Raw genomic sequence first — 16,898 nt, 5'->3', positions numbered from 1 at the left:
AAGAAGGAGTTATTCAGAGCCCTAATCTCAAGGATTCCCCATATCAGTGGCCTTTGGACTAGTGGGTCAGATCCGGGTTAATTTACAATGCTTCTCCTTCCACAAGATTTCTCATTCTTACTCACTAGGATTCGAATTACACAGATATTCAGAATCTGATTTGGACTGGTCTTAAAAGTTAACATCTTTAAAACCACCCAATGATCTCTGATTCAAAATAAAAGTCAGAAAACTATCTTTTTCCAGATATAAGATTAAAAGGTCTTTACTGTTAAGCTAATGGAATATTCAAGGCCTAAACTAATGGCCCTCCTCTTTCCTTTATACTTTCTAAAATTACTATGAAGGGGTAGCTTTATCTGGATGGCTTCATCTGACTCAAAAATCACATGGTTCACCCCAAGCTGTGTTCCATTTTACAGAGAAGCTTTAATAACGAATTCCTTTATGGACACTCCCAGAGCTAAGATAAGCTGCCATTCCAGTTCACGGATAAGAACTTTTTCCTACTCCTATACTCTACCCAACTTCTGGCTAGCCCACAGATGCGGAGTCAAGTTCCTAGATAAGAGAGAGGAATGCTTAGGATTAGATATGACTGAGTAATTAGAACCAAAATGACATTACTTCTTACTGACAGGTAGGAATGCTGGGCCAGCTGGAAACACTAGGAACACCCACAGGACTGTGGAAGCTTCTCAGAGCCCCAAGAAGCAAATCTGGGCAAGACTGCCATAAAGACCCCCTGGCATCTCCAGAAGCTGCCAGCTGTCCACTGGCCCCTTCAGCGGTTCTCTGGGGACCCACAGTCCTCGACCATGCCTCAGTTCTTGGTGGGTTCCTAACGGGATGGAGAGCTTCTGCCAACTGGAACGAAGGTTTGTGCCAGGGCCCAAGGCAGCACCTGTCACACCTGCTTAACCTGGAAACCGGGAATAGGGAGGCGGTGGGGGCAGAGAGCTGAACTGTCCTGGCCTGGAAGGTCATGGTCCACAAGTCCTACAGTGAAGTGAGTCTTTCTGCCACACAGAGTCTGCGTGTGGACATTTGCATCAATGTTAAAATGCCGGAAGACGGTCCAACAGCCAACACCCAGAAAAGCAAATACTGAGTGAGGCCTCAACTTCATCACAGGGCATGTGTCATGAGTCAGAAGGCCAGTTGTGGACCGTGCTACAGCATTTGAGATCCCACAGTCCTAAGGTTTGCAGGTTAAGTGAGCTACTCAAGGCAGGGAGGGTGGGAGCCCGACTCGAGCCCACGTCCCTGCTGTCACTCCAAGATGAGCTGTGAGGCAGTCAGCAGCAGGAATGCGGGGCGATGTTGGCTGGGACAGCTTGCCTGCAAACCCCAGACACCTCTCGCGTGCTTCTCGGCTGAGGGCTGCCCAACATCACTGTGCATACTTTGGGCGTAGTGACCGGGTCCCCCTCTCCCACCTCATAGTCCTTGACACTCAGTGCTCCCCTACCTCCTTTCCAAGGAGAAGAACACTGACCTCATGCCTGCTCAGTTGGAAACTGAAGGCCTCTGGCCCTCAGAGGGACTCAGAGTGAGCACCTGACAGAGGATAATCAGAACTCATGAGGAAGACACCTTCATTTTTCCCCCACTGGCCTTTGCCACCAGCAGGGGAATGTCTCCCCCAAAATGAATACCAGTCCAGGGGAAGAGACTTGAGAAACTGCTCGTAGCAGCATCTGAGCCCTAGATCAAGCCAGGCCTGAAGCCATTCTTCTGGACTGCTCAGTTAGAGAAGCCAATGCATTCCCTTTCTTGCCTAAACCATTTTTTAAATTGAGGTATAATTTATGTATAATAAAATACATAGATTCTAAATACACAGTTCAATGAGTTTGGACGAGTGTATAAACCTCTGGAATCATTACCTCAATCAAACTTTTTCAGGGCACCTGAGTGGCTCAGTCGGTTGAGCGCCCGACTTCGGCTCAGGTCATGATCCTGCAGTTCGTGAGTTCAAGCCCCACATTGGGCTCGCTGATGTCAGCACAGACCCCACTTTGGATCCTCTGTCCCCCTCTCTCTCTGCCCCTCCTCCTCTCACACTCACTCTCTCAAAAATAAATAAACATTAAAAAAAATTAGAATATCTTCATCATCCCCAGGCCACCAATACTCTGGTTTCCATCACCATAGACTTTTGCTTGTTCTAGAACTTCATAGAAATGGAATCGTACAGTACATACTCTTCCGTGTCTGGCACATTGTGTTCAATATTATGCTTTGAGACCCATCCACACTGTTGCACTTCTGGGTGGTTTGTTCCTTTTTATTGCTGAGAATTCCATTGTAGGGATGTGCCACAGTGTGTTTATGTGCCATTTTGGATTGGATTTTTCTGGCACCTGCAACTCATTTTTCAATTAGTCCTAATTAGAATCAGTTCACCTAGAGCAAGAACTCCATTTGCCAACATCCCCCTGGCATGCCCTTTGTGAACAGTCACATCGCTCAGCTGGGAAATACGTGTTTAAAAGCGATACCCAGGCACAACTTGGAGGCACTTCATTTGGAAGAAAGGACAAGAGTACTCAACCTTTACCTACAGAGACAGACACTAGGAAAGGGAGAAAGGCCAGGTCACCGGGAAGGCAGATGCAGAGAGAGGGACTGGAGCAGTCTTTCCTCCCCCGGCCGGGGTCCCACTCAGGTCAGTGCCTGGCACCTGACTCCCCTCTACCCAGAAAACCGGTATGGGCTCTTCTTCCACAGTCAAAGGTAAAGCTTATGCATGTAGATGATTTTCCAGCAAAATGAAGGCACAGTGTGAACCTGGGGTCTCCAGGTCAGGTATAAGACTGAGTAGAGGGTGACAGGGCAGGGTCTCCTAGCTAGAGCCCCTCACACAGTTCGTGAGTTCAAGACCCGTATCTTGCTGCTGTCAGTACAGAGCCAACTTTGGATGCTCTGTACAAAAGGGCGTGGGAAAGAGGGTACTTTTTGTTGCTCCTATAGCGCAAAGATGTTTTCTATTTTCTCAGCCTTTCTCACTCCTTCCTGATGACGCAATCCCCCACTCAACCACCAAACTTTGGAAAACAGAATTGTTTGTTTACGAGTTAGCCAGAAGCTGTCAACCAGAAAGCACCAAAATAGCACGCAGTACCCTGCAATACACACATACATCTAATTTAACTTCTCGCCATGCTGGAGATTCAGGGCACGTTGGATGAAACAGAATCTAGCTTTTCCACATCCATTAAAATTAAAACGAAAGTCTAGCGTTTTTCAAGAGCCCTCCTGCCCTTCCAGGATCCCTGCCAGGAGCCGGGGTGGCAAATCACAGAGCACCTGCTTTTCTCCAGCATTCCCAACCATTCACAAGGGGGATGGGGAGGCCACAATATGAAATCAGCACTTAGCCATGATCCTTCACTAAAGGCTCCCTGCAGTCACTTCTACTAGTCTTTATCAACACCTCCTGCACACCACTCACAGTTACTGTGCAACCTGTTGAATGAGTAACAAAGCTTTTACCATCACCCAAATCTCCATGGATCAAATATATTTCCAGTCCCACCTGAGGACCTGCTTATTTCACCCGGTCGGATGCACTCACCCACAGCTAACAGTTCCTGTCTGCAAAGCGTGTCTGCGTGGGAGAGGGGCTGGTATGTGTGTGTGTGTGAATTTGTACATTTTTGTAATGACTTTTTTCTGCAATTACAATAATTCATGTTATTTCTACAAGACACATAAACAAGAAAAATAACTTTTTTTTTTTTTTGAAAGTAGGCTCCATGGCCAGCATGGAGCCCAACTCAGGGCTTGAACTCATGATCCTGAGATCGAGACCTGAGCTGAGATCAAGAGTCAGACGCTTAACTGACGGAGCCACCCAGGTGCCCCAAAAAGGAACTACTCCTCAAGTTCTCCATCACCTGCCCTTTTCTCTTCTTACAACCCAATCAAAACCTGGGACTTTCTAACGGCATATGGCCACACCGAACTGCGTGGGTCTGACCGGAAAGTCCTGAAAGACTCACATCTCTCCTCCTGTCCCTGGTGCTGCAGGTGGGAGACCTCGCTCCCAGCCGGCACCCCTCACCGCCCACTCAGCCAGACACCCCGTCCTGGGGCTGGGCTGCACCTGCAATCCCACCGTCCTCTGTGGCCACCTCCAATGCAGCCTGTCACGAGACTCTAGTACCTGAGCCAAAGAAGGAAGTGGTGACCGGGCTAAAACCAATGCTCGGTATGAACAGGTGGTGTCTTGGGAACCATCCAAATAGCCCCAGGAAGCAGGAGACGTTTATATTGTTACAGCTAGCTCATCATGCTGACTCTCCTCTGAGTCACCCTGAAAATTCTGTTTCTGCCAGGGGACCCCTCCTGGCCAGGATCCAGCAACGTGAAGAGGTGCTTGTCATACACAGCCTCTGGGCTGCTAGCGTGTATCAGTGTAGCCAGGCAGACGCTCACCAAGGCCATGATCAACTTGGAGCCAGTCTGGCCTTTAGGACCTGGCTCAGACCATGGTGGTGCATGGGGTGGGGCAGAGGGCAGCATCAGCAGCCTTCACACCCTTCTTCCCATCCAACGGGAGGGGGTCCAGACACCCCGGAAAGCTGGCGCTGATGAGCCTCCATGACCGACACTGAGCACGGCGGACCGGGCCTCACAGAAAGCTCCCCCGCACACATGTGTCTAACGCAGAATTACACTTCACGAAGATGAATGGTGCAAAGGAGGAACCAGGAGGAGTGTCTAGGTTAAAAAAAAAAAAAAAAAAGAAAAGAATTCTTCCTTCTCTGCTGGAGCCTCAAGGGAAGCCCAGAGTAAACAGGGACCATAAATCAGGACACAGTGAACCTTGGGAGCCTGTCCAGCCTGGAGGCCTCTGTGGACAAGAAACAACTTCTCCTCCAGCTCTGGGGTAGAAACAATGGAGCTAAATTCATTTCGGGTCATTGGTGTTCCCAAAGGATGAAGAGGCAGAGATAAGGACAGACAATACAGCATTTTGTCCTGATTTTCTCCTTCCACAAGGTGCTAAGACCTTTTATGCGGGGCCCTTTCAACAGCCCTAGAGAACAGCTTTCTCTAGTTTGTCTCCAAGTGGTTTTCTCTCCTGGCCACGAAGAGGATTTCCTGTGGGTTTTAGGACGAAGGCACCCAGAGAGCTCCAGGGACAAGTGTCCTGGAAACGTACACTCCTCTGCATTAACTATAGGTCGGAACACACACTGTTCCATTCTCCCGCACACGTTCATTAAGATGAGCATGAAAATCTGGGAAAAAGAAGCTCCATTTCCACTGGTCATTCTTTTAAGAAAGCAATTTATAGCCACCGAGCTTGTGCCTCTATTTAAACATATTAACGTAAAGGAAAAACCAGTGATGGGGCACCTGGGTGGCTCAGCTGGCTGGGCGTCCGACTTCGGCTCAGGTCATGATCTCACAGTTTGTGAGTTTGAGCCCCGTGTCGGGCCCTGTGCTGACAGCTCAGAGCCTGGAGCCTGCTTCGGATTCTGTATCTCCCTCTCTCTCTGCCCCTCCCCCCACTCACACTCTCTCTCAATCTCTCTCAAAAATAAACAAACATTAAAGAAATTAAAAAAAAAAAAAAAAAATCAGTGAGAAGCCAGAGATGAGAGAAACAAAATGCAACGGGCCAGAAAGGATTCTGTGTTTGTTTGTTTTTAACTGGGAGCCCCCCCCCCCCCCCCCCCCCCCCCCGCCGCCAAGCTGCCAGCCCAGGAGGCCTGACCTGAGGCCAAGCTGTGTCCGTGTCCTCGGGCTTTCTGTAGAGCCAAGTCCTACACGACCCCAAGAAGATGCTGATTTACTGGGGAACCTCCCTCTCTGCCAATGATGGTCTTGTGCAGGGTCCAGGTCTTGCCGGCAGAGTGAGCTTTTTGGACAATTCATTTCCATTTTGTGTGTGAGTCACACAAAACAGAGTTGAAGCTCTGAATATGGACGCAGACTCCCCCCCAACTTTTTGCACTCTGTTCTAAAGAAGCAGATTCCTATTCAAGCATGGCCTGAGCTATCCGGACAAAGCACCGACTCCCAGCACTGCCCGCACCCCAGGACACGAGGCCCCCTGTGAAGGGCCACGGAGTTGAGTCTGCCCCAGAATCTGACAGGGGTCAGGCTTAGAGCTGTCACTCAATAAATGCTTTTTGAATGAATGGAGCAGAATGGCATTTTCGAGAAAAAAGGGAGGGGAAAGACGATAGGATAAGGAACAGGATGAAAGAGAAGCCTGATTTTAGCAGAAATTAATTTGATCCTCTAAGTGTGCACAAAATCTCCAAAGTCCAAGAACGGGACGGGGGAGCCCACTCTGGTGGCATCTCCAGTCTCAGGGGTCCTCGCTTACTGCCCCTGGTTGGCTCATCCACCCAGTTTGTCCGGCAGCTGCGTCCCAGCCCTGCCCTGCCCCTCACCTCCTGGGACCCCTCCATAGCTTGTTCTCTTTCTCCCCTGAATCTTCAACCTGCCTTCCACCCCGAACTTCCTTACCTTCAGCTTTAAAAAGTTGAAAGACTTCCTCATTCTGAAATGAACCTGCCTTCTTGTCTCTCCTCCACCCCCCATCTCACTGCACCCATCACCTTCTCTGCCCTTCTCCCCTCTGCACCCCACCTCACTGGCTTTTGCCCCTGACTCTCTACCCACCCATTGACTAACAAGCCCCTGAATATCTAAATCCAGTATTTTCCAGTGCTCTTCTGATTTGTCAACCCCACCTCTCCATGAAAAAGAATCACTTCTCTTGGCTTCCATAATACTGCAGCCCTCCTGGCTTGCCTCCCATCCCTCTGCCTGCCCCTAAGTGGAAGTATTACTCCTTTCTGTCTTGGGCCCTTCTCACAACACCCCAACTGCCTCCTATACTGGTGCCCCCAGAGCCCCATCTCCAGACAGGGTGTTTTCATGGCTTCCGGGTCCCTCCTCACTGGGACCACCACTTGGATATGTCATGGGGGCCTCAAATCCACCTGCCCCTATACACCAGCCTCCAAGTTGCCCCCACCTCAGTGAGGTGCCTGGCCATCCACCCAGACACCTAGGGCAGACAGCCTGCACTCGTCAGCAGCACCTTCCTCGCCATATCCTAGCCGTTAGCTCTCCCCATCCCATGGACACTGCTGCTGCCCATCATTCTCACCTCCTCACTGGGATCCCTGCCTCCAGCCTGGACCCCTGGTTTAAGTTAGTGGTGCAAGCTGGTCATCAGGGTGGGTGGTGAGGCTGTGTTTACACAGCACTTTATAACTGAAAAGCCAGCAGTGGTCCATCAATGGTATCAGAGCAGAAAGGGCAGAGATGTTGAAAACTTCAGGAAACTAAACCCCCAACTCCTCCCTACCTCCCCACCATTGCCTCTCCCCCATCCCCCACTCGGAGATCGCTCAGCTTTCTGGGGCACGAATCTCTCATGTCTGGTCCTTCTTGAAACACTCTGATGGGTCCCTGAGGTTCCCAGGTTCCTTAGCAGGATGCGTGACCCTGAACAGCCTGGTTCCCACTTATACCTCCACACCCTAGAGGGCTCCCTCACAAGTGCTCACAAATCCATGCCTTTGCCCTTGCTCTTCTGGCTACCTAAAGTGCTCTTCCTCCCTTTCTCACCTGTGGAACATCTACCTCTTTCATTCAGGGAGCATTCGTTTTAGGTCAAACTGGCTCCGATCACAAATTGAGAAAGGTTCACCATCAACACCTTTTATCATTCTGGTACAAAGAACATTCTTTGGGCTGGTATGATGTAGCACTACGATCATTACAAGATCTCCTTTTCTTGTAGAGATGGTTCTAATTGTAAACCAGTGATTCACCTTATTTTATACCCATGATTCTCCCATTTACCACCAGAGACACTGCATCTAAAAAAACACCCAACCAGGACACCTGGCTGGCTCAGTCAGTAGAGCATGCCACGCTTGATCTCAGGGGTTGTAAGTTCGAGCCCCGTATTGGGTGTAGAGATTACTTAAAAATAGAATCTTTAAAAAATAAAATAAAATACACCCAACCTTGCATCCTTTCCTAGTTCCCCCACCAGCCATCCCCTCTCTTTCTTGTGCACATCCTTCCCTGGAACACCTGTTCTGGAAGACTTGGGAATGGAACCCACACAGTCGTTCCACATCTCTTCTACCCCTCCCTCTGTCATCTCCCCCAAATGCTGCCGTGGGTCCAGACTCCCACCTGTTCAGAGAACAAACAATTCAGGAAAGAAATGAAGTCCCAGGAAGAGGCAGCAACTTGCTGAAGGCTACACAGGAATTTTGCCAGGGTGGCAGCCAGGTTCTGGGGCCTGAGGACCAAGATCTAGGGATTCCCAGGCTCCACCTCCTTCTGCAATTCCATGGCCTGTGATCCTCTGCCCCAAATGCCACACATAATTAGAAGTTATAATCCTGTAATTCCATGATGACATCTTTGAACTTAAATATACCTTAAAACTACTCTTTTTTTTTTTAATGTGAAAAGCAATTTAACCAAAAAGAATTTTTCCCACTCTATTGTCACCTGTTTCCAGTCCCCCCCCCCCTGCCCACCCCCTGGGGCCACTGCTCCTCACTGAAGAGAAAAGCCCAAAGTCTGTGTCATGTGGAAGAAGATGCCAAGATCATTTACCGACTGGATCGTTAGGCTTTGAACAATTAAGCATTGACTGAGAAAGTTTCACTTCCCTATTTATAATTACACACTTTGCCTTCGGTCTTATGGGTTATAAAGAAACAATCTCTCAACCCACCGGGTCAAACCTGGCCAACCTCCGAAGGCTATTTTTAGATTCTTTGGAACCTACAAGGAGGCAGGGTGGAAAGTCTCACCGTGTCTCCGGGTTCGAAAGCATTTTCATGCCAACCTGCGGGCATCTCAGCGCCCTAGCTCTGCGAGCTGGGGTCGCTTTTGACGGACTGGGCTGCAGGGCTGTTATCCCAGGGCCAGCGGCGCGTACGGAGGGTCGCACGGAAATAACAATCTCCCGCCAAGCCAGCACTCGTAGCGGGTCTTTCCAACAATCAGATAAATACTCTTTAGCATAAAGTGAGCAGGGGCGAGGCCGCGCCCTCATGTCTGCCGCGCGCACTCCCTCCCAGGAGACTTCGGGCAGAAAGGGGGCAACGCAGAGGTCACCTCCCACCGGCAGCTCTCCCTTTCCTTCTAAAAGTCGAAGAAGCGGACACTGGAAGCGTTCTGGAGGCAGAAGGAGAACGCCAAGCCACCTGGGGTGATCTATCTCCACCCCGCCAAGCGCTCGGGTCTAAGGTGGGCTCGGGTCCCAACGTGCAGCAAGGCCGCGGACACCTCCACAACTAGGAATTGATCCCTTCCCCAGGGGCGCGGGATAGTCGGCCGAGGTGACCCGGGGCACCCCTCCGGGCCCCCAGCCTCCTCCGCCACCTGTGCGGGGCAGCCCCAGGAGCCCCTCCCCGCCCCCAGCCCCGGAAGCCACCTGCACTTGGCCGCCCCGTACACCACCGCCCGGAGCCCTCGCCCAGAGCCTCTGCCCCGCCCACCCCAGGCCGGTGCGCCCCCTCCCCCTCCTGGCCTGGTCGACCCCGGCCCCGAGCTCCCGAAGCCCCTTCCGCAGCCTGGGGGCAGAAGGTCTGGAGTCCGTAGGCTCCCCGCCCACCCGAAGCCGCCCACCTTCCGAAAGTAGCAGTCGCTCTCCTTTTCCAGCGGCTGGGGGGCCGCGGGCAGCAGCGCGTCGGTCATGCTGGCGGCGCGGGCGCGGAGCGAAGACTGAGTGAGGCACCGCAGCGCGTCGGTCTGGGAGAGCGCCCGGACACGCCCCCGCCCCGCCCTCCTGCGCTGCGGCCCCTCCAGCCCCGCCCCAGGCCAGGCCGGGAGCCCTGGAGACCGGGCCCCGCCCGCCGACACCACGCCCCCAGGCCCCGCCCCGGCTCAAGAGTGGCCTGGGGAGCCTCGCCCCAGGCCCCCGAGGCTAGCCTCCGGGGCCCCGGGGCGCGTCGCTCGCTTTCTCCGAGCCTCTCGGTCCTAATCTGGGCTTCGCTGTTTGCTGTCTCAGTCCTGTGGCGCAGAGGCGGGCCGGGGGTCTCTGAGGCCGCAGCAAGGCCGGGGCTGGGGACCCGGCCCCTTTGCTGGAGCCCTGGGGGTAAACGCAGCGAGCGCGGGGGAAGTCGTGGCCCCTCCCTGAAGGAGCACGGGTGCCGCGGGACAGTGACCAAACCCGACGCCACGTAGAGGGCTCGGCGAGAGTCCTGGACCCTAAGCCGAGCGGTCGGGAACAGCTTCCGGCCCGGGGAGACCCAGGCCCGAGTCGGGGACCCTGAGAGAGAGCTGGCTGCGCCCCTGCGGGCCTTAGGTGGGTGACTCAGACCTGGTGGCGTGGCGGTCAACCTAATTATTCCCCCCACCCTCGCTGCAGAGACTAGGCGGATCCGCTGAGGGTCGCGGATGGTGCTGGGGGATCCCCAGAAAGAGGTTTGTGCCATAGAGGTGGATGTCCTTGAGCACCTCTACCAGTTAAAACCTCAGTTTTCTCAGCTGCAAAATGGGGCCACATCATGCTCTCTCAAGCTGCCAGAACTACGACGAAAATGCATGTTAAAGCCCTTAGCCGGGGTGTAGGGACGCGCCTAGCTTAGGAGCAAAAGGGGGGACTATTGGGACGGGGTTCACACCACCCTCTCACCACAAACCCCCTTTGACCAATAGACAGCGGGGGCGGATCCTGAGGCCCGAGCCGGAAGCCCCCCTCCCCCGGCCCGCGGGGCCACGCCCCTCCCGGCTGCTGTCCTGCTGTCCCTAACCCCCTCCCCCAACCGAGGGACAATTTTGCGCTGTTGCTGCTGCGTTTGGCTGTCGCCGTAAATGCCTCCGGTAGAACCGAACACCGTCTGCATTCAAAACAAGCTACACATTTCCTTCTCTTCAAAAAAACGTGGGGGGTGGGTGGGCGGGGGCGGGCAAAATGTGTGCATATCAGGGGTTGTTCAAGAGTTTTAAAATAAATAGTGACAACAATGAAGGACTAACAACCAAGTAAATGTAAAAACAAACAAACAGAAAACAACCCCCCCAAAAGACCCACCAACAAAAATACCAAAAAAAACTTCCTCATCAATGCTGCCTGCAGATTCTGAGACGAGGCACAAGAAAAAGCGTTTCCAGAGGATTGTTTTAATTCTAAGAAAGAACCCGAAGAGTCCTAACCAGCTCAGTGCTGGGACAGGTGTTTGGGAAAATCTGTGGGTGATGCAAAAACTTCCTGGCTCTCTTAAGGTCAGAAACGAGTTATGAAGCTAACATCAGCATATGTCGGTCATCCTGCAATAAACCCATCGCCCTGGAAACCTGCCACGCCCACTTTGGAAGTTGAAAACAGTCCCTCCTGTTTCAAGGATCCTAGGGTGGCAGGTTACTACTACCAGTAATGAAGTTATCAGTAAGAGAACCTCTGCTCCAGCCAGAAAGTTTATAGATACTGTGTTTCATTCTCATGACCCTTCTGCAAATAAAGGGATTAAATAATCTCCATTTGCCCCAGGAGAAGACCAAGGTTCAGAGAAGTGAAGTGGGCAAGGGCACACCCCTGTTAGTGGCTGAGATCAGTTTTAGTTCAGGCCTATTGACTTCCGTCCTTCCCTAACACCTTCAGATTTTTGTCATTTTCCACCACCTTGAAGCTCCAATTGACTTTACAATTTGTTGCATGTATGGGTCACTTGCACTATTACTGACCTAATAGTCTTCCTTAAAATTCCTCACTTTGTTGAAACAAACTTTATGTTAAAAGAGAATTATGTCATAACCATAAGTGGGAAACCAACAGTACCTCACCCTATGGACAGATACAAATAAAAACGAACACAGTGAAAACCAAATCTGTTATTTAACATAGCCCACCACCATTGCCTTCTTGAACTGCTTTTTTTTTTTTTTTAATTTATAATGTTTATTTACTTTTGAGAGAGAGAGAGACAGAGCATGCGCAGGGCAGGGGCAGAGAGAGAAAGAGACAGAATCAGAGCAGGCTCCAAGCTGTCGGCACAGGGGCTGACACGGACCTTGAACCCGCGAACCGTGAGATCATGACCTGAGCTGAAGTCAGATGCTTAACCGACTGAGCCACCCAGATGCCCCTACTGCTTCTTTCATTAAAAAGGGAGAACAAGAGTAAGAAACATGTTAAAAACACAGCAGCCCACCCTCAGGCTGTCTCCTGGGGATCCTCAGAGGAAAAGGAGCACTTTCCTGTGAGTCCCAGCAGACCACATGAGCCATCTGAGTGTCACTGCTTGGGGCTGTGCACGACCAGACATCTCTAGCACTCTTGTGGCTTATTGCAGGAGGCCCACCAGCCTGATGCCATATCTTTGATCCCACTCTGATCAGGAAAGGAGAACTGCCGTTGCTGACCCAGCAGGAGAGTAACATCTAACCTTCTATTTGTCAACCCTACTGGTGGTGTGTGTCACATGAACCACGGAGGAGCCCCTGGGCTCCTAACAAAAAAGCTGGGGTGGGAATTTCCCAGGTAGGCAAAAGATTAAAATCGAACTGCAGACAGCCATTTTGTCAAGTCCTAGTCTTACCATCTGGCTGAGGCCAGTGGTTGACTGTCCAGGGACCCAGTTCCTGCAAGTAAAATGCAAATCCTACTTCCTAACACCTACCTGCTTGTTGACAAAAGGTGCATTGGCCTCTCTGACATGCATCTTCCCCAGGAGAATCCTAGGATATTTGCCCAATTAAAAGCAGAAAATACAAGGTCATCCTTAAATGATGAAAATTCATTGTAACTTATAGACCAGATTTTGCAATTTTTATTTAAAAAATCTTAGAGGTGCATCTGGGTGACTCAGGCCATTAAGCATCTGACTTCGGCTCAGGTCATGATCTCATGGTCTGTGGGTTCGAGCCCTACACTGGGCTTTCTGCTGTCAGCATGGAGCCCGGCTTGGATCCTCTGACCCTCCTCTCTCTGCCCCTCCTTTCCCCTCCCCGTCTCTCACTCTCAAACATAAATTAACATTAAAAAAATAAAAATAAAGAAAAATTCTTAGAAGCCATATGGTGCCGTAGAGGTGCACCAACTATAAAGGCCACATCAGTCTTGGCAGGCTCTCCTATTGAGTCACCTCGGCCAGATCCTTTAACCCCTCATGACTTCAGTTTCCCCAGCTATAAATTAGGATCTTACACATAGCAGTTGTGTATTGCACACTTACTCTAGGCCAGGCACTGTGCAATGCACTCCATGTGCATGATCTCAGTTGGTCCTCCGACGACCCTATCAAGTGAGTACTTTACCATTCCCGTTTTACAGAGGAAGAGACTGAGGTTCAGAGGTCCCCAGCCCGGTAAATTAGACTGTCTGGTGTTGTATCACATACAATGCTACACTATCCTGTTCCTGTGATTTAAAAGGAAAGATATTTTGGCATACTGAGAAGATGTGATTATAGATGAAAACAAATAAGTGACAGAATGGCAAAACAAACAAGCAAATATTCATGATAACGGGGAGCGACCAGCATCTCATACAATGTGGGAGTATAACTTTGGAAAACTGGCATTTTCTAAATATATCTATCTAAAGCAGATATAGGTCTAGCTTATGGTCCAGCAATTCCAACACTAGGTAGATAACTCAAAGAAATGCATGCATATGTTGTGTTCACCATAAATCATGTACAGGAATGTTCACAGCTGCACTTTTCAAAATAGTCCTTAACCAGAAACTACCCACATGCCCATCAACAGTAGAATGAATAATTGTGGCATACTCACACAATGAAAAACTTTACACAATGAAAATGAACATAGTACTATTACAAGCAACAAATACATTGTGAGCAACATATTTTGCCCCCCAAAATATCATTGAGCAAAAGAAGCCATAAAATACTGTAATTCCATTTTATGCAAAGTATAAAACAAAATCAGTCCATTCTGGGACTATTGCTTCTGGGATTCTGGAAAATTTCTATTTCTTGATCGGCTTATTGTTATATGGATGTGTTTACTTTGTGAAAATAAATAGAACTGTGTGCTTACGATTTGTGCACTTTTCATATATATATGATATTTCTTTTTTTTTTTTAAGTTTATTTATTTATTTCGAGAGGGAGAGAGGCAGAGAGAAACTGAGCAGAGGAGGAGCAGAGACAGGAGGATACAGAATCCCAAGCAGGCTCCATGCTGTCGGTGCAGAGCCCAATGCTGGGCTTGAACTCACAAACCTCAAGATCATGACCTGAGCCGACATCAAGAATCAGAGGCTTAACCAACTTAGCACCCCAATGTGATATTTCAAAAAGAAAACACAATGAGAGAAGATGAATGACATTGATTCCAAAGCACATAGAGCAGGTTTCTTTGTACATCATGAGTGACCATCCTACTACCATGAGTGACCACCACGAGGAAGAAATTACTCCATACCCAGGTGATTCAGCTCATCTTCCTATCTGCAGTTTTCCGATAAGATGCTGAGATTTGTGCCTTTTTGCATGTCTAAGTAAGAAAGGAAGAGTCTGTGGTGATTAGGCTGCTACAGCTTACGTAAAACACATGCAGTCTCCAGGTTCCTGCTGCAAAGAATCAGGAGTATGAGGTTGTAAGTGACCAGGGTCACAGATGGAGTACCCAGTCATCCTGAAAATACCCAGGAGACAGCTGAGAACCACTCTTTGGGGAAGCTGCAGGAAGTTTGAAGGGCCCTTGTTCCCCTGAACCTCAGTGATCAGGAATCAGAAAGTGGTTATGTGATTATAGTGGTTATAGTGGCTAATGATTGTCAGGAATCCAATTAAGTACAACTCTCAATAATAAGTTTATTGGGTTTTCCTTGTCTTGTTGGAAATTATAAACAGTAAGAAAATAAGTTGGTAGTTTAGAAATAAAATCATGGACCTTCGTGATTTGTCTGGGTGTGTGGATTAGCCCCCAATCTTCTTTGCTGTCAATGTCTACATTTATATGCACAAGGACAGTTGATGGGCAAATGATGACCCTGGGGCCCTTCAGGGCTTCAAGATACAAAAAGATGCCTTTCCTTTAGTACATTAGTACATACTAATACATACAAAAACCTTTAAAATCAAAACCAAGCCACTGACATAAAAATGTTTTGAAAAAAAACCCCGGGATGCTGCTAAAAACAAAAATTCAAATGGCACAATATTGTTTACCTCTACCCTTTCTACCCTGATTTCCTTTGATCAGTGGCCACCATTGTTACTCGTTTCTTAGGGGAGTTTACTAGAAACATGTTATATGTGAATGTGTCCAGGCTGTGCATATAAGAGCCATAATAAATCCAGCTATTTATGTTTTCTTTTAATATTACTGGCAGCACTCTATGTGCTCTGTCTCACCCCTTGTTTTGCTCATTTAACAACATATGTTGAAGATCATTCCTCACCAACATTTTTTAATGCTTTATACTATTCCGTTATATAGATCGTTCCAGTCACCTATTGCTGCTAACAAACTACCACAAATATAATAGTTTAAAATAAGAACAATCATTTTATTGCTATCTCTCATGGTTCCTGGAGGTGACTAACCTCAGCCAAGAGGTCTTGCTCTGGGTATCACATGTAGCTGCTCAGATGATTGCTGGAACTGGAGTCATTTTGGAGCTTCCCCACTCAAATATCTGGCCACTGATGCTGATTGTTAACTGGGGCCAGGCGAGGTCATATATCTACAGAAAAGCCTCTCCCGGTGGCCTGGGCTTCCTCACAGCACAGAGGTTGGATTTACGAGGTCAGTATCCCCGGAATCTGCAAGTTTTTTAAAGCTTGGGTGTAAGGAATGTAGTATTATCACTTGGTAATCTTTTGGTCAAGCAGTCAGAGAGTCTAGATTCAAGGGGAGGAGGACATAGACTCTTATTGTCAAGGGAAGTGTCAAACAATTCTGTGGCTATTTTTAAAACTTGCTTAAAAAATCTTGTTTTTAAAGTCACGTACCATGATTTACTTAACTAGTTATTCATCCCTTTTATTCCCCCAAATGATTCATTCAGTGTTTACTATATGCCAAGTACTGTTGTAAGCTCTGAGGATACAGTAAAGAGAATAAGAAAATCTGGCTCAAATCTATGTCCTTGTGGAGCTTATAGTTTCAATGTGTAGAAAAACATAATAGATAAAATAAGTAAGCATATAAAATTATGTGATATGTTAAAGGTGATAATTATTGTGGAAAAATGTAAAGTAGGGTAAGGGGGGATAGAGAGTATAGCAAACTAGAACGTGTTTTTAAGCAGAGAAGGCTTCATGGAGAAAGTAACCTTTGAGCAGGTAACTGAAGAAGGTGAGGGAACGAGTCATGTGGTATCTGGGAGAAGGACATTCCAAGCCAAGGGAATAGTGAATGCAAGGCCTTGAGATCAGAGGATGCTTAGAATGCTTAAGCCACAGCCCCACTCCCAGAGATTCTGATTTGGAAGCCCTGGGGGATGGGTAAAGGGAATTTTAGCAACATCCTAGTGATTCTGACTCATGCCAACTTCTGATCCTCATTTGGAAAGCCTGGACTTCCAGATCTGGTTTTCATCTCAACCTCACCCCTTCCTAGCTGAGCTTCATCTTTTCCTTCCGCAAAAAAGGAGTTTGGGGGCGAGATAACAGCACCCCACTTGAGAGATGGCTCTTTCTTTAGATTCAGTGAGAATGTCCTGAGAGTCCCCACCCTACCTCACAGGAGCCTTTTGCTGGTCTGCCGGCTTTTTGTTTCCCCTTTCTCCTGTTCTTTCTCTTCTCAGTTTTCTTCCCCTTCCCTCCCCCCCGGCTTCCCTTCCTCCCTTTCCCTTCCTTTCCTTTCCCTTCTTTCCTCTCCTCTCTTCTCCTCTCCCCTGCCCTCCTTTTCTTTTTTCTTATTTCTCTTCTCTTCTTTCTTGTCCCGAGCTGCCTTAACCATGGACATCGGGG

The 16,898-nt window shown here is 49.0% G+C and overlaps 1 protein-coding gene across 1 annotated transcript in view; it reads right to left on the bottom strand.

The window, feature by feature from the left end:
- RHPN2 (rhophilin Rho GTPase binding protein 2) overlaps positions 1 to 9,727 on the bottom strand; it is a 58,557-nt gene extending 48,830 nt beyond the window's left edge. The window contains exon 1 of the mRNA XM_042917810.1: positions 9,637 to 9,727. Within this exon, the coding sequence (XP_042773744.1) occupies positions 9,637 to 9,705 (69 nt within the window). The 5' untranslated portion in view covers positions 9,706 to 9,727. The remainder of the gene's footprint in view (positions 1 to 9,636) is intronic.
- Positions 9,728 to 16,898: the final 7,171 nt, after the last annotated feature.

Source organism: Panthera leo, chromosome E2 (assembly GCF_018350215.1).
Source record: "Panthera leo isolate Ple1 chromosome E2, P.leo_Ple1_pat1.1, whole genome shotgun sequence".
In the NCBI taxonomy this organism is placed as follows: domain Eukaryota; kingdom Metazoa; phylum Chordata; class Mammalia; order Carnivora; family Felidae; genus Panthera; species Panthera leo.
Note: the sequence above shows the minus strand (reverse complement) of the source record. Positions and strands in the feature narration are given on the sequence as shown.